The sequence below is a fragment of the Mustela erminea genome, chromosome 11 (assembly GCF_009829155.1).
Source record: "Mustela erminea isolate mMusErm1 chromosome 11, mMusErm1.Pri, whole genome shotgun sequence".
Taxonomy (NCBI): Eukaryota; Metazoa; Chordata; class Mammalia; order Carnivora; family Mustelidae; genus Mustela; species Mustela erminea.
Genome location: NC_045624.1, coordinates 46,118,042 through 46,134,171, shown reverse-complemented (window position 1 = coordinate 46,134,171; position 16,130 = coordinate 46,118,042). Strand labels below are relative to the sequence as shown.

Genomic DNA, 16,130 nt, shown 5'->3' with positions numbered 1-16,130 from the left:
GTGTGTCAAGCCCCCGGGGCCCTTCCCTGGAAGGTGAACAGACCTGGCCATCGGTTGGCGGGAGCTACAGACCACAGAGGTCTCGGCGTAAATGTGCACGTTCTCCCTACACAACCTACTAAGGGTCAAACCTCTAGTCCTTTATACAGAATGTTGGTTTGGGAAGGTTCTTGAGAGGTCAACCCATCTAAGGCCTCCCCTCAAACAAATGTGGCCCAGAGACGTGTTATCACTTGGTACATTCACACTGAAAATCAAGGCCCCTGGCTCCTAGCCCAATATTCTTTCAACTCGGTCATGATTCTGTTGCATGTCACTGTCACAGAAAAAAGGAAAGTCGTTTCAGAATGTCATTCCTCTCTCTCTCTCGCCTTTGGTCATTCAGTCATTGATCAGCCACTGCAGGACAGGCCCACAACGCTGCAGGACAGGCCCACAACCCAGGCCTACAACCCTTTGGAATAGGCCACTGCAGGACAGGCCCACAGGTCAGGCTCGTGGCACAAGGGGAAGCGAGCAGAGGTCCCCATCCCACGGAGCCCACGCGTCTGCTTCCCCCTGTTACACAGCAGCTGGCAGAGCAGCGAAAGGAAAACAGATGAGGGAGATGAAGAGGGCCGGGAGGGCCATGGCTCTCTCCTTTTTTCCTTTATATCTTAGGTATTTTATATGATTCCTTCCTTCTTTCCTGTATTTTAGATGTATTTCAAACCATAAACCATAAACTTCGCCCACTTAAAAAAAATCAGTTCAGTGATTTTTAGGGTCTTCACAAAGTTGTGCAATCATCACCGCCATCTAAATTCAGGACATTTTCCACAGCCCACAAAGAAGCCTCATATCCATTAGGAATCACTCCCCATTTTCCCATTCCAACCGCAGGCAACCACTCACCTACCTTCCACTACTATGAATTTGCCTCTTCTGGACATCTCATGTAAATGCCATCATACCATATGCAACCTTTTGTGTCTGGCTTCTTTCACTTAGTATAATGTTTTCAAAATTCAAGCATGTAGCACATGGTTGGTTTTTATAACTTACAATATTCCATTGTAATCTACTCTTTTTTTTCTAACAGCTTGAACTTCATCTCGAAACGCACACATCAGGGTGCCTGGATGGCTCAGTCAGTTAAGCATCTGCCTTCAGGTCAGTTCATGATCCCAGGGTCTTGAGATGGAACCCTGTGTCGGGCTTCCTGCTTAGCAGGGAGCCTGCTTCCCCACCACCCCCACCTGCCTCTCTTCCTACTTGTGTGTGTGCGCGCTCTCTCTCTCTCTCTTTCTCTGTCAAATAAATAAATAAATAAAATCTTTAAACAAAAAAAAGGCACATGTCTTCTTTGGGAGGCTTGTGTTATAAAATATGAGGTTTAGAGGGAAAAAACCCTATCCCCTTTCCCTGCCTGTTCGAGCAGGTGTTTCAAAGAATCGTCTTGTAGTACCTGACCAGATCCATCCCCAAGAAGGCTTCTGTCTCAGCGGCTGGTTCTCTGGCATTGATGGCTTCATTGGCTATGCACACACCATGCTCGTTGGCTCCCATTTCTGCCCCCCAAAGCCAAGCAGGTCTGCTTATCACAATGGCATGGGTCCTGGGGACTTGGTCGATTGAAATATAAGTGCACTGAAAAATGAAGACAGGAAAGAAAGGACCATCACCTGCCAGGATCCGTTTAGTTTCCACCCTGGAACTTACACTGAACCACCACATGAGTTACAAACAGACACCCCCCCCCCCCAAAAAATGAAAGGCCTCAGGAACACGAGATTTCAAAAACACCCCAAGTCTTAATGTAGCTCAGAGGTGTCTCTAGCAAGTTGCAGTTTCACTGATCAGATGTCCGTCTCTGGTTCAAGCCCAGCTGATCCACAGGGCTCTCATCTTCTTGAACCAGGCATTCAGCCAACATCTGCCCCAAATATTCTGCCCGGTCATTTTAGTAGGCACAGAGGGCACCAGCATTTGAAACACATATAGTTATTTATTCTCAGAGGCAAAAATCCTTCTGGATCAGTGGTTTTCAAACTTCCTTAAAGTTATAGCACCTTCCTATAGGAGACACTTGACCTGGAGAGCTGACATAGAAAGTGGATTAAAGGGAAAATGTGTTGCCTGAAGAACAGGGGTTCTTATGTCCCTGGCAATGATACCGAGTGCTCCCTGGAACCCAGTTTGACAACCTCCACAGCTGCTCTAGGGGTAGAAAAGGGAACATGATGATAGTATTTTATATTTAACTAATGCATTAAGTGTTCTTTTATATGCTGTGCTTCCCTGTCTGTCTCATTTGATTCACACACTAAGCCTGTGCAGTGAACCCATAAGGAGACAGTCCAAGAAAGGCATGTTTCTACTGTTGTCAGGACTGCAAGACACACCCCTTGGCGTGGTCTATCTTACCTTCTCCAGGCTGCCATGTCTCTACCTGGAAAATGAGTGGGCTACTCTAGATCAAATGATCTTTAGCCTCAGAAGCCTGGTTTCACACAAATTCTTACACTGAAGCATGAAAACAGTCTAAGTGTGTTGAGGCAAATGGAAGATGGGGCGTGAGACCAGCTCACTCAGAGCCTGGCCTGCTGGTTCTTCCCTCTGCCTCTGCACACTGGGCCCATGGGAGAGCTCCTTTGGGGAAATTGGAAAGCCACTAAGCTAGGTTACCCCAAGGGGCCTCCTGACTCTGGCGTTCTATCAGTCTAGGTCTACTCTAGGTAGACGCAGCACCGAATTCAGGGCTCTAAATTACATGGAGCTCTTTGGCTCTCAGGGGAGAATTTTATCAGCGGCAACAAGCATTTACATTTTAAATTGGGCACAAAAGCCTCAGTTCAACATGGCCCTGGATCTTTTTCTGATTCGAGACCCAGTTACACTGACTGAGTGCAGCCTGGAAAGTGATTCTGCGTTGATTTTCCATAATCTCTAAACATCAGGTAAGAGCTGAAACGCATGTGGCATGCACACTCATTGATCAGGCGACACACATGTCCTCATAATTCACGTGAGGTGTTGCTTTGCACTGGGATAATGTTCTTTCACTTGATAAATATTGGTAAACTTACAGCTAATTAAATCCAGAGGCTGTCAAGAGACGCTTGAGTTTTTCACGGCAAATTGATAAAAAAATACACTCTTGAAATGTTTTCCCCTATTCAGTTCCCTAAAGTTGTTTACTTTGAAAAACAATTCTGTTAGAGCAAAAACCTAGCCAAAGAGGAAAAAAACTATGGTCCTCTGTGCTCTTCTAATTTGCAATTGAAATTGATATCTTATAATTGTGTTTTTTCATGTAAAAAGCAGTTCAGGCATTTGACCAATGTTTTCCAAAAGCCCTGTGCTCACTGAGCTCCAGTGACAAATTCTGTCTTGAAAAGAATGAGTAAATATAGAAGGAATTTAAGATTTTTTTTTTAAGATTTTATTTATGTATTTGAGAGAGCGCCCATGCACAAGCAGGGGGAGGGGCAAAGGGAGAGGAAGAAGCAGGCTCCCCACTGAGTAGGGAGCCTGACATGGGACTCTATCCCAGGACCCTTTGAGCCAAAGGCAGAAGCTTAACCGACTGAGCCACCCAGGCGCCCCTTAAGATTCTTAAGTATAGATTTATCATAAAGGTTTTTTTAAGGGCAGGAAGAAAGTGAAAATAAGAATGGGTTTATTGGGGGCACCTGAAGGGCTCTGCTGGTTAAGCACCTGACTCGGTTTCGGTGCAGGTTGTGATTTCTGGGTTCTAAGACTGAGCCCCACATGGCGCTCCAGGCTCAGCAGGAAATCTGCTTGAGGTCCCCTGCTCCTTCCACCTCCTTCCCTTCTGGGGCTTCCCTCACCCCTCACCCTCTCTCTGTCTCTGTCTCACTCTTTCAAATAAACAAATAAGTAAAATCTTTTAAAACAATAGACGGGGTTTCCTTATTTGTCTTCAAATTCATGTTTACATGTTCATTTCCATTTTACCATTTACAGAGCAACACACACACACACACACACACACACACACACACACACGGCACTATGTGCCAAGTGCTGCTGGCAGATAAGGCAGTGAGGATGCCCAATTCCTGTCCTTTCAGTTGGGAAAGGAGAAGGTACACATGCAAATTACCATGGCCACCAGGCCAATCTCAGTAGCTGCCACCGAGGCCTGTCTACCTAACATACACTGCATCTTCCCCCTCCCCCCACCTTGGACATCTGATCAACCTGATCCTGCTTTTCCTTTTTCGCATTCCATTCCACTTTCCCCTTTCCAAAATACTGCATAACTGACTTATGTACTGCATATACTGTGTATTATGTTATCTCCCCCAACTACAAGGTAAGCTCCATAAGGGCAGGGAGATAGCTCTGTGGTTTAGTTCACTGACATATCCGAAATCTGGTACATGCGAGGCATCAGTAGATCTTTTTTTGAAAGAATGAATGAAGGGGTGAATGAAGGAATAAGTGAGTAACAAAGATCAGAGGGACACAGTACAGGTTCAAAAGAAAGAGGGAAATTACCCCAAGTGGGCAGAGGCTTTATCAAGTGGGTGACATCTGAGTTGATCTTTTAAAATGGGCTAGAAATCAAGGTATTCCAGAAAGAGGTAAGAGCCAGAGAGGAGAGAGAGAGATGGGGATGTCAAAGGTGTGTTCACGGTCCAGGGGCACCCTCCTCTGTGACGCTCAGGGAAGCTACCGCAACAGCGTTGGGTAACAGGACTGCAAGAGCTCAGTAAGTATTGACTGATAAAAATGCTGAAAATTGAATCCAAAAGACCATATGGTCTTCGTAGGAGTTCAAAATATTTGCAGCCAACTTGACACTTTTTGGCCAAACTCAGAATGAGGAGGAAGAAAGGAGATGCCCAAGAAGCCAGATGGGCCAAATCAGCCCCTCCTAAACACTGGGCTGAAAGCCAAGGCACCAGATCCCCCTCATATGCTACAGAGCAGGGGGGCAGGGAGATGGGGAGATGGGAGATGCACCAAAGCCTCAGTGAGCAAAACACACACCCCTTAGGGCATCTCTGTCATGGACTGCAGCAGCCTGGGCTTAACAAGGACCCTTCTGTGGCTGTAATTCACACCCACTCCATTGTGTGTGAGATGTGACTAATCACACCCAGGTCAAAGCAGATGGTCACGCTTGTCTTGTATAGATTGGTTATCTAAAATCCCAGTCTGGGAGCAAACCTCATAAATAGGGAACATTTACAGAAGATGTAATTAGCCAAAGTTTATAAAGTCAGCCATCTAGAACCTGAACTCTGCAGGCAGTCACTTCTTTTTTAAATAAAATTCACCGACCTTCACAGTAGCCACATCATTAATGAGGCGGACAGTACGTGCGATTTGAGGCAACAGAGAAGGTCTCACCAGGAAAAAAAAAAATTCAAACAGCACCTGAAATCTTCTTTCAGAGTGACAAAAACAATTTTGCTTCAAGTCAGAATTCTATCCAGATTTCTAGTAGAAAACAAAAAGAAAAAAGAATACGTTCACCACTCGAGAGGTCTTTCAAGGAATGGTTCTGGCCTCAGCTTTGGTGATGAAGCTGTTTGGAGACCTGAAGCTCTCTGCAGGCCTGCAGAGATGGGTGCCTGGGGGGCTCAGTCGTTAGGCATCTGCCTTCAGCTCAGGTCACGATCCCGGGGTCCTGGGATTGAGTCCTGCATTGGGTTCCTTGCTCAGCGGGAAGCCTGCTTCTCCCTCTGCCTGCCACTCCCCCTACTTGTCTTCCCTCTCTCTCTGTGTCGCTCTGTTAAATAAATAAATAAAATCTTTAAAAGAATAAAAAAGTGGTCTGCAGAGAGAGATGAGCAAACCGTCATGCTGCCCTTTGGCCACTCCCAACCCTCTTTAATAAAACAAATCTGTCAGCTAGCACAACTTCTGGGTGCCAAGGCCACATAACAACCTAAGAATGTCCAGCGTGGGCCACATCGTGAGGCACGTTTCTAAATGTCAGCGAGGTTTTAAAGGTGCCGCCTGCACAGAGCCTGTCACTTTCTCAGGCGGCTCCCGGGGACGGATGCCAGGTTGGAAGGTAGCAAAGATGAGCCTTGACAAAGCCCTCAAGACAGAGACAAAAGACGATTCTTCTGCAGAGCAAGCCCTTTCTTATTTTGCATGATTGTGTTGAAAACAAAAAGCAAAATCAGCTTCACGCTGTTGCCTACCCTCGGCACATTCCAGCGCGCACACTTTCTGGAGATCACCCAGGGAAAGGGGAACAGAGACACACAATAGACGTTTCAATTAATGAAATGCAGCCATTGTGCTTCCTACTGTACTCAGATGGTGAGCACAACCCTGGCACCACCAGTGAAAATGGCTCTGAAATGAGCTGATGAGTCAGCCAGACTTCCTAGGGTGGTGCTTGGGGGAGGGGGAGAAGGCAGGGAAAATGGGATGCTTTGGAGGAATATTTTTAGTTTTAGAAAATTTGCAACTCTAAGGCAGCATTTCTAATTATCACTGTGGTTTTGGGAGGTTTGTTTTTGTCTTTACCCCAGTGTCTTGCCTGCTACTTGACTGGTTTTTGAAAATGTGCCCTTAAGGTTCATTATGACTCCAAAAAGAGACAAAGGAAAAAAAAAAAAAGTCAGCCACATTTTAGAAGAGCTGCTTTTTATTTCCCTGAAGCCACAATATCTTTGAGAATGGGCCGTGCCAAGGCCTGGGGTCAGAAACAGGAAAAGGGGACACAGAAGGAAGGTCCCTGCTGAGCCATGCTTGCTGAGGTGAGGGCTGGAGACTCCTGGGCCAAAGAGAGCAGAGAGGAAGACGGGCACGCAGTCTCTGCCCTTGGCACGGACCTTTGCTCAGCTCTCTCTGATTCCAGAACAACCTGTGCTCTCCGACTGTATAGGAGAATCTTCAGAATTTCAAATTCAGACGCTCTCCCCTGCAAAACACATGTCCATCCCACAAACCACAAATAAAGCTGCCATCTGGACCAAGTCACTAACAATGTTACTGACTCTCATTAATGGGTAGTTTTCTATTCTTCCTACAAGTACTCTTATCCAGGAAGAAAAAGGAAGTGAGCTACCAACAGCCTGTCCCAAACTCTGAAAGTTGTACCTGGAGATACTGAACTCATACAGAATTTCAGATGGAGGAAAATATAAATAAAGTAAAATTCATTTTCCCAAAAAAAAGGAAACAATGAAGACTTTAAAGGAAGGGGTAAAATGGAGATGAGGTTTATTATATAATAACAAGAGACTTTTTAAAAGCATTATGTGTCAAATCTGACTTGGCTATCAAGAATTCTGTCTCAGCTGAGAGTTGCTGGAGAGGCGGAGGATGGGGGATGGGGGATGGGCGAGATGGGGGATGGGCACTAAGGAGGGCATGTGTTGGGATGAGCACTGAGTATTGTATGGAAGTGATGACTCACTACATTCTATTCCTGAAACCAATGTGACACTGTATGTTAACTAACTTGAATTTAAATTAAAAGAATAAAAGAATTGTGTCTCCACCAATTGGGATAGAATTCTTCTCTGGGGCACCAAGTATAAATCATATCAACTTTAACTGAAATTCATTGTTTTCTCGAACAGTCTTCTAATGTTGGATCCCTTGTTTCTTAACTAGAAAAGTCATCCATATAAGAATAGATACACATACCCATCCACAGGCATGCACACGTACACACACACACGTACACACACCATGCACTCATGGAACATCATAATCCAGGAAATTATCCACCGGCTTCCTCAACACTCCTATCTATAGGAAGGAGCAGGGTTTGAGGAAGAGTCGAGAAGAGTTCTGTGATGCACAGGGTTACGGCATCCTCAGAGAGGACAAAGGGCCTTTCACAAATGGATATACATTTTATCTATCCTACTCCTCATCCAAGAGTGATTTTGTTAAAAACAAATAACCAAATAAACAAAAACAAAAAAACTCAGAATCCACAAGAGAAAAACTAAAGAACATAAAATAAAATGCAGCCATCTTCCAACTGTGCAGCAAAATGAAACTGAGGAGTGTAATTTTAGAAACTGGGGAATTCTGTTAAGGGACCCGATTTCTCATCCTTCAACCTTCAAGCAAAGAGAACTTGCTGTAGAATGGAGGATCGATGGACAGACGGAAGGAAGAGGAAGGGGTGGGTGAATGGATGACTTGGAAGGGGAGACTTCCTGGAAGGATGGGCCAGCTGGAAGGGGGGGGCAGGTCAGCGGATGAGTCATCAGGATGACTTTTAGTACAGAGTTATTCCCAGAAAATGAATTCCTGGAACCTCAGAACTCAAGTATGAGGTTTCTAGGGAAACTGCAGAATATGTAAGCTTGAAATGTCGTGAAATGGCTAAGAAATAGATGGGGTTTTATGAAAAATTCTCACTCTTCATAGTTTAGAAAAATAATTTCCATATGCTAAGGAGAGCTTTTGTGAAAGTTACATGATAGTTGTTAGAGCTCATAAGCCTAGCTATGGAAAAGAACCCATCATTCTGTACTTGGGAAAGTTACAGGTGTAACTATAAGGGAACTAAAGGAGTAAGAGTACATTTGAAAAGCAAATTTAGAACCATATGCTACAGACAGGAGTTTGGGATCTCAGACGTGGGGTCACAGAATCTCTCAACCCTAGTCAATTCTTAAAAGAAAAAGAAAAAAGAAAAGAAAAGAAAAAGAACTCTTCACGATGTTCTCCTTAGAGTTTACAAAGTACTTTTAAATGTTGGTTCCCATGTGCTTCACAAAAAACTCTATAAGGCAGACACAGTGAGTTTTATGATCCCTATCTGGCAATTGCATAAACTGAGTCTCAAAGAGGCTCAAAGACCCAAAATACAGGAAATGCAGAAGGCAAGACAGGAAGCCAGGAACCCTGCATCTGGGGCCAGACTCTTTCCACTGGCTTCAGGCAACTAAAAATTTCCACTGATTTATAATGGCAGAACATGCATATAATACTACATGTTCATAGAAGGAGGGCGGGCTGGGGCACCTGGGTGGCTCAGTCAGTTAAGCATCTGACTCTTGGTTTTGGCTCAGGTCATGATCTCATGGGTCATCAGATGGAGCCCCAAGTCAGGGTCCACACTCAGTGGGGAGTCTGCTTGAAGATTTTTCCCCCTTTATCTCTCCCCCCATTCACACTCTCATTCTCTCTCTCTAAAATAAATGAAAAGATCATAAAAAAAAAAAAAAAAGAAGAAGAAGAAGGAGGAGGAGGAGGAGGAAGACGACGAGGGCAGGCCAGAGGGAGGTGGGAATATTGGTATTCGGGCTTTGAAAGATGCCTGAGTCTACCAAGCAGATGAGAAGAGGGGAGAAGAAGGACCTTCTTAGCAAAGGACAGAATGAGTAAAAGCACAGAGAAATACAAAAGTGTGTTATTTGTTCAAGAAATGATGAGCTCTAGTGTGGCTGGAGCCTACGGTACAAGCTGGAACAGAAAAACTAAGAATGAGGATAGAAAAGTAAGCCAGAAACTGTACAACTCTTACGGAGGGCAATTAGTACAAGAACTTTATTGGAAGTGTATCTAGCGACTATACATGGACATGGGCAGGATGACTCATGTTCAAGGTTCTTCGTGGCTGACTTTCTGGACTAGGAAACAGTCCCAGTGTCTACCAGCAGAGGACTGACTGAAAAGTTATGGGATAGCTCCACAACGGATGACTATGCATCTGTTAAAAAAATAATAATAATAAGAAGAAGAATCTCTGTGTACAGATGTAGAAAAATCTTTAAAAAATATTATTAAACAAAAAAAGCTATAGACCTTTTTTGTGAGTTTGGAATTTTATACTTAAAAAATCAAGTTTCACAAGACAAAACCGGAGAGGGAGATGAACCATTAAGAGACTCTTAATCTCAGGAAACAACTTGAGGGTTGCTGGGGTGTCGGGGTGAGAGGGATGGGGTGGCTGGGCGATGGGCATTGGGGAGGGTATGTGCTATGGTGAGCACTGTGAATTGTGTACGACTAATGAATCACAGACCCGTACTCCTAAAACAAATAATACGTTATATGTTAATAAATTTTAAAAAAAAAAATCAGTTTCAGAATAATATATATTCTGTGCTACCTTCATGAAAAAAGTAAGAAAATAAGGCTAAATATTCATATTTGCTTGCATTTGCATAAGACACTGGAAGGATGTGTAAGAAATTAATAAGAAGGGCTATATGGGATGGAAATCAGAGTGACTGGTAATAAGGGGTAGTAAGTCACAGTTAACCTTTTTAATATCACTTAATCTTTGAACCATATGAACATGTTACCTATTCAAAATGTTAAATTACATTAAAAAGTAACTTTACTTTTTAAAAAATATTCCAAATGAGTTAAAAACTAGGTCCATACAAAGACTTGCATACAGGAGGGAAGAAGGGCTAAAAAACAAAACAAGACAAAACAACAAACCGAAAAAAAAAAAAGTTAAAAAAACCCAAAAACCTGCACACAAATATTTATAACAACTTTGTTCATAATTGCCAAATCTTGGAAGCAATCAAGATGTCCTTTAATAGATGAACAGAAAACTAGACCACGGTTCATCCAGACCATGGGATAGTTTTCAGCACTAAAAAGAAATGCACGACCAACCCAGAAAAGGCCTGGATGAGCTCTGAAAACATAACTACTAAGTGAAAGAATCCAGTTGGAAAAGGCTACACACCAGGATTCTAACTACGTGACATTCTGGAAAAGGCAAAATACTCTAGAGACAGTGCAAAGACGACTGGTTGCCAGGGATCAGAAAGAGATAAATAAAGAGGAGGAGCACAGAGGATTTTTAGGGCAGAGGAAGTACTGTGTATGATGCTATAATGGTGGATAGGTGTCATCACATACATCTGACAAAACCCATTAAAATACACAACACCAAAAGCAAAACAGAATGTAAATGATGGACTTTAGTTAATAATAAATGGATCAATGTTGGCTCATGGATTATAACAAATGTATCACACTAACCTAACATGTTAATAACAGGGAAAGCTGAGGGAGGCCCCAGCTTTCCCAGGGTTATACGGGAACTCTCTGTACTTTCTGTTCATTTTTCTGTAAACATAAAACTGTGCTTAAAAAGAAAAGTGAAGCCTATCAATTTTAAAGAAGAGAAAGGGAAAGGGGGCCCAGTGCCAGCCAGGAAGAGTTCTGAATGGCATACAAATCAGCCCAGACTCTGATCCTGTAAACACAACCGTTTTTAAACAATGCAGTGACAGAGTTGTGCTCTGAAAATCCTGGTGACCCCACAGTCTGAAGGATCTATGAAAAGGAGAGCCAGGGACCAATAAGCAGATGATAGCAGAAGGGAGATGGGGGTGGATCTGAATGATCAGGGATCCTAGGGAGGAGATGTGAACACAGGACCGGCAGCAATAGGACTTGGTGGCAGCCGTCCCCAAGCATCTAGGGATGCACGGGAAAATGAGGGTCAGAGTTTCCCTCTGGTCTCCAAATTAAACTATGTGGCAGACAAGGGTCTGACAGAGGAAGAGGAATAAGATGGGGGAAATGAATTTGGTTTCTGACCTGTGATGTTATTTTATTACCTGCAGAATACGGATGTGGAAAGGTACAGAGGCAGCTCCAAACACAGGTTGGCAGCTCAGAAAGGAGGTCAGGTTGTCTTGGAAACGAATTCTGGTATGGATCAAACTGCACTTGTTTATGCAAGGGGACGTCATTGAACTTCCAGCGTAGGTGAGTGATTACACACCATGCATTAACAAGGGAAAGGAATCTAGTCTACTTTCTAACCTGATTGTACCCGTGAAAGGAAAATATTGGGTTTTTTAGCCTATCCCTCCCAAAATTAAACATATTTTTCTAAAATATCTATTTCAGACATATTTATAAATGGCTTTTGTGTGATACTGTGGTTACTATGGCTACTAACAAGTGACCCCAAGATTTAGTGGTGTAAATCAACCATTTATTATCTCATGAATTCAAAGGGGCAGGAGTTTGGACAGGGCGCCACAGGGATGGCATGTCTCTACTCCACAGTGTCCGAGGCCTGGAATTGCCTGACGGGCCATTCACTCAAACATCTGGCGGTTGGCTGTGGGTTGACACTGGCTGTTGGCTGAGGGACTTCGGTTCTTCTCCATGTGGGCCCCTCCCTGTGTTCTTCCTACGTGGGCTGGTTTGGGCTCCCTTCACCATAGCTCCTGGATGCTTAGGGCCAGACCCCAAGATTGAGAGACTCCATGCCCAATGCTTCTATGGCTCAGCCCTGGAGGTCACATGGCATCCCTTCCACCAGGCTACGCTGGTCAGAGCAAACATAAGCCCTCACCAAAGTTCATGACCCTCACCTCCCCACCGAGGCATGTTCATCACACTGTACAAAGTACGTGTAGGATGGGTTTTGGTGCAGCTATCTTTGGGAAATTAAATCTGCCCACGGGAAAATCAAAGTGTTGTTTCAGTTGGTATGACTCTTTGAGAAAAAGGAACATTGAGGGAAGACAGACAGGGGAAGTCAAAATAACTCAGACCTGCAAACTTCATCGAGCCCAGTGCACTCGGCTCCAGGAAGGGAGAAACATTCAAATCCAAGCAACATGGACCTGGAAACATGAATGAATGAAAACCCACTTAAAAACTAGTGTGATCGGGCACGTGGGTGGCTCAGTTGGTTAGACATCTGCCTTTGACTCAGGTCATGATCCCAGGGTCCTGGCATCAAGCCCCGCATCGGGTTATCTGCTTAGTGGAGAGTCTGCTTCTCCCTCTCCCTCTGCCTGCCGCTCCCACTGCTTGTGCTCTCTCTCTCTCTCTCTCTCTCTCAAATAAATAAATAAATAAAGTCTTTAAAAAATATATTTAGGCATTGCAACATTTAATAAATAAAATAAAATAAAATAAAATAAAACCTAGCACGATCATCAGAAAACCTAGCACTCTTCTCTACCTGTACGAAAGAAAAGTCCAGAAGTTTAGGGGCTTGGACCTGTTAGTGGCACAGCACAAGAGGAGAGCGGTTCTGAGAAAGTCCTGTGAGAGACAGGCTGTCACTGCCCCAACCGCACACAATCCATACCCCAAGTCACGCTCTGTGTTGCCAGCCGCGTCCCCACCTCTGCTCCATCCACCTAACGCAGCCACTCCTTACAGAGTTCTGTTGCTCTCTGGTGCTGCTTTGTTGCCTTTAAAGGTTTGAAACAGTTAAAGATTCAGATAGGAAAATAAAACACACTTTGATGAATACCTTTTAAAACCTAGCACAATTACCAGAAAAAAATAAGTTTATCTTGAATGCATACAATGCCAATGAGTAGAGGTTTATGTCAGTGGAAAGAGCTCGTCAATTTACTCGCCCCCAGTTTTTTTCTCTACATTCTTCATCCTTTAACAAACAACAACCACTGAAACACACACACAAATGAATACGCCATAACCAAGAAGTTTATTCTATGAATGCAAAGATAGTTCAATTTATCAGATAAACTGAAAGAAAAAAAATCCAGTGATTATCTCTGTATCACTGAGTGGGGGGGGGGGCCTTCAACAAAATTTAACACCTATCCTTGAGGGTTTTTTTAACCACTAAAAATAAAAATTTTGATGTATACTTGTTAACACAATAAAACTATGCAAAGCTCAGTCCTAAAGCCAATGTCTGAGTGACTAGAGAATCACTAGAGGTTGCCCCACTCAGGTCAGGAACAAGACAAAGAAAACCACTATCGTCACTAAATATTAACACTGAATCCAAGCTATCAGCCAATCAGATAAGAAACCAGACACGTAAGAACAGACTGCCTCTGTTTGTAGGCATTGATAACAATAAACCTGGAAAACCCAAGAGAATAAATGATAAAAGCTGAAACAACCAATGAAGAATTTAGTAAAGTAGCAGACTTTAAAATTGACCTCAGGCATGGTGAAAGTTTGACGGTACACTCCAGGAATATGGAGAAACAGGCATTGTTCCATCACTAGCAGAAATGCAGAAGGACACCACCTGTGTGAGCAAACCAGATAAAGTCCAAAAAAATTACACACTTACTTACTCTGCGACCCAACAATCCCACTATTGGGATCCCACCATTGGGATATCCCAGTGAAGGACCGACAGAGACAGATTTTTAAGCACTCAAAATAGGAATTGATGGATAGTCTTCTACCATGATACAATACATAAACCAAGACCAGATATTGTGACCGATACACCAGGCTATCAGCCCCTCCAAAATACAACAACATATCTGCAATAACAAAAGACTGGAAAAACCACCCAGATGTCCAGCAACCTGGGACTAAACCATGATACATCCATAGAATGGAACGCTCTGTATAGCTCTAAGTGAGGAATGAGGAATAGGACCTCTATTTACCACATGGGGTGATCTCTAAGATATGTTTTAAGGTGAAAAAAGAAAAGTGAAGAAAAGCGTACACGGTGTGCTACCATTCATCCAAGAAAGAAAAACATATGGGATAAAGGGGCATGTGTGTGTGTGTTTGTGTGTGTAGTTTCTTACATGCACAGGTAATTTTTTAAATGGAAGGACAAACCAAAAAAACTTTCAAGAAAAAGGAAAAAAATAAGTAGAGTAAATGAGACAAAGAAAGATACCAGACTTCTATGAATACACCTTATTTTATACATTTGACTTTGGAACCATGTAAATATTTTACTTACTTATAAAAGAAGGGCTATAGCCACGAATGTAGTATTAGTCCCCGTGTGATGCTGTTTTTAAGGCCACGAACAAACTTGCATGGGATCAGGAATCAACAGAACGGACATGGCAGTTCTGACCAGTGAGCCCAGTTAAGGAAAGGTGCACTGAGCCAAGCCGGAGGAAGGGAATGAGCACCAATGAGAGACTCTAACACGGGACTTACCTCAACCTTGCTCCCGGGTTCATGATCAGCAGCCGAAAAATACATAACCTCCTGTACTTCATCCCTGGGCCGAGCTGAATTTTTCCCAAACACCACCAGCCCGTCCTTAGCACGTGGTGGGAAGGCCACAAAACAGTAACTCGGAGGAGCAACAGCCATCCTGCAAAGAGAGAGAATGCCAGGGATGGCCTGGAAGCAGTTGTGACGTAGAACATTCCAGGAGTGAGTTCTTCAAACACATTGCACCAGCGAAAATAGTTTTCACATTGAACTGTGTGCAGCTCGCTCATTAAGGGATCCCAGCTGGCACATGAAGTTGGGCGCGCGCAGTAGAATTAACACAGCCACTGAGACCAGATAGTGTTTAGTACTCCATGGGATTAAACAAGCTCAGATTTGCAACAAGCTGCAGTCAGGGACCGCCAAAAGCGCAACGACGTAAGAGAAAGGAAAGGAGGTTATTGTTCCCCGCAGAAAACACAAACAGACTGCAATCTGTCACAGTAATGGAAAAATAAATAACTACACTTGTAACATTGCCCAATGCAAGTGTCTTGGATCTAGAGTTGTGTGGCTTGCACCTAATGGATTTTGGGGTTGTGATGAGGAAATGGGTCTAGAAAGAAAGTGACAGATACACCCCCTATTTTATATATTTTTACTCCACTTCAATGACATGACACTCAGGGATCTCTTGGTTCTCCTCCAACCTTTCCAGTGCTGCTGGGCTGACTCGTTCTCTTTGACCTGGCCAATGAGCTTCCTCACTGCTCTATTCCTCTCTCCTCATTTCATGCTCCTTTCTCTCTGGGAAAGCTCATCCATGCCCATTGGTCACTCATGTGCCCGGAACCTCCACAGTCAATCCCAACCCATTCTTTCCTTGAGCTCCAGACCCAAAGACCCAAATGCCTTCCTGATACCCAAAGCTGATTTCTTCTTCTTCCCAAACATCCGAAACTCAAAAACTATCCTTATCACCTGCTTCTCTATTACCTAGCATATCACCAAATTCCACCTGTAGACCTGCTCTTCTAAATCCCTTTGGAAACTCGCCCCTTCTCCTCATCTCTGCTACCACCACTCTGCACCAGCCAGCCATGTCTAGACTGGATCCCCATAATAGTCTCTTAAGGGGTTACTGCATAACCTCTAGTATTCCCCCTCCAAAACATTGGCACACAGCAACCAAAGCGATCTTTTTAAAAGAAAATTTGACCATGTCAGTCTTGTCACTATGCTTAAATTCCTTCAGGGGTTTCCCACAGTTATTAAAATAAAGACCAAAATCT

The 16,130-nt window shown here is 43.7% G+C and overlaps 1 protein-coding gene across 3 annotated transcripts in view; it reads right to left on the bottom strand.

Annotated features, from left to right (window-relative positions):
• The window catches only part of SCRN1 (secernin 1), a 61,566-nt gene that overhangs the window by 23,767 nt on the left and 21,669 nt on the right, over window positions 1–16,130 (bottom strand). For all 3 annotated transcript variants that reach the window (XM_032304771.1, XM_032304773.1, XM_032304772.1), the window contains exons 2-3: window positions 14,839–14,998; window positions 1,448–1,629 (exon numbers count right to left, since the gene is read on the bottom strand). In XM_032304771.1, the coding sequence (XP_032160662.1) occupies window positions 1,448–1,629; window positions 14,839–14,997 (341 nt within the window). In that variant the 5' untranslated portion in view covers window position 14,998. The remainder of the gene's footprint in view (window positions 1–1,447; window positions 1,630–14,838; window positions 14,999–16,130) is intronic.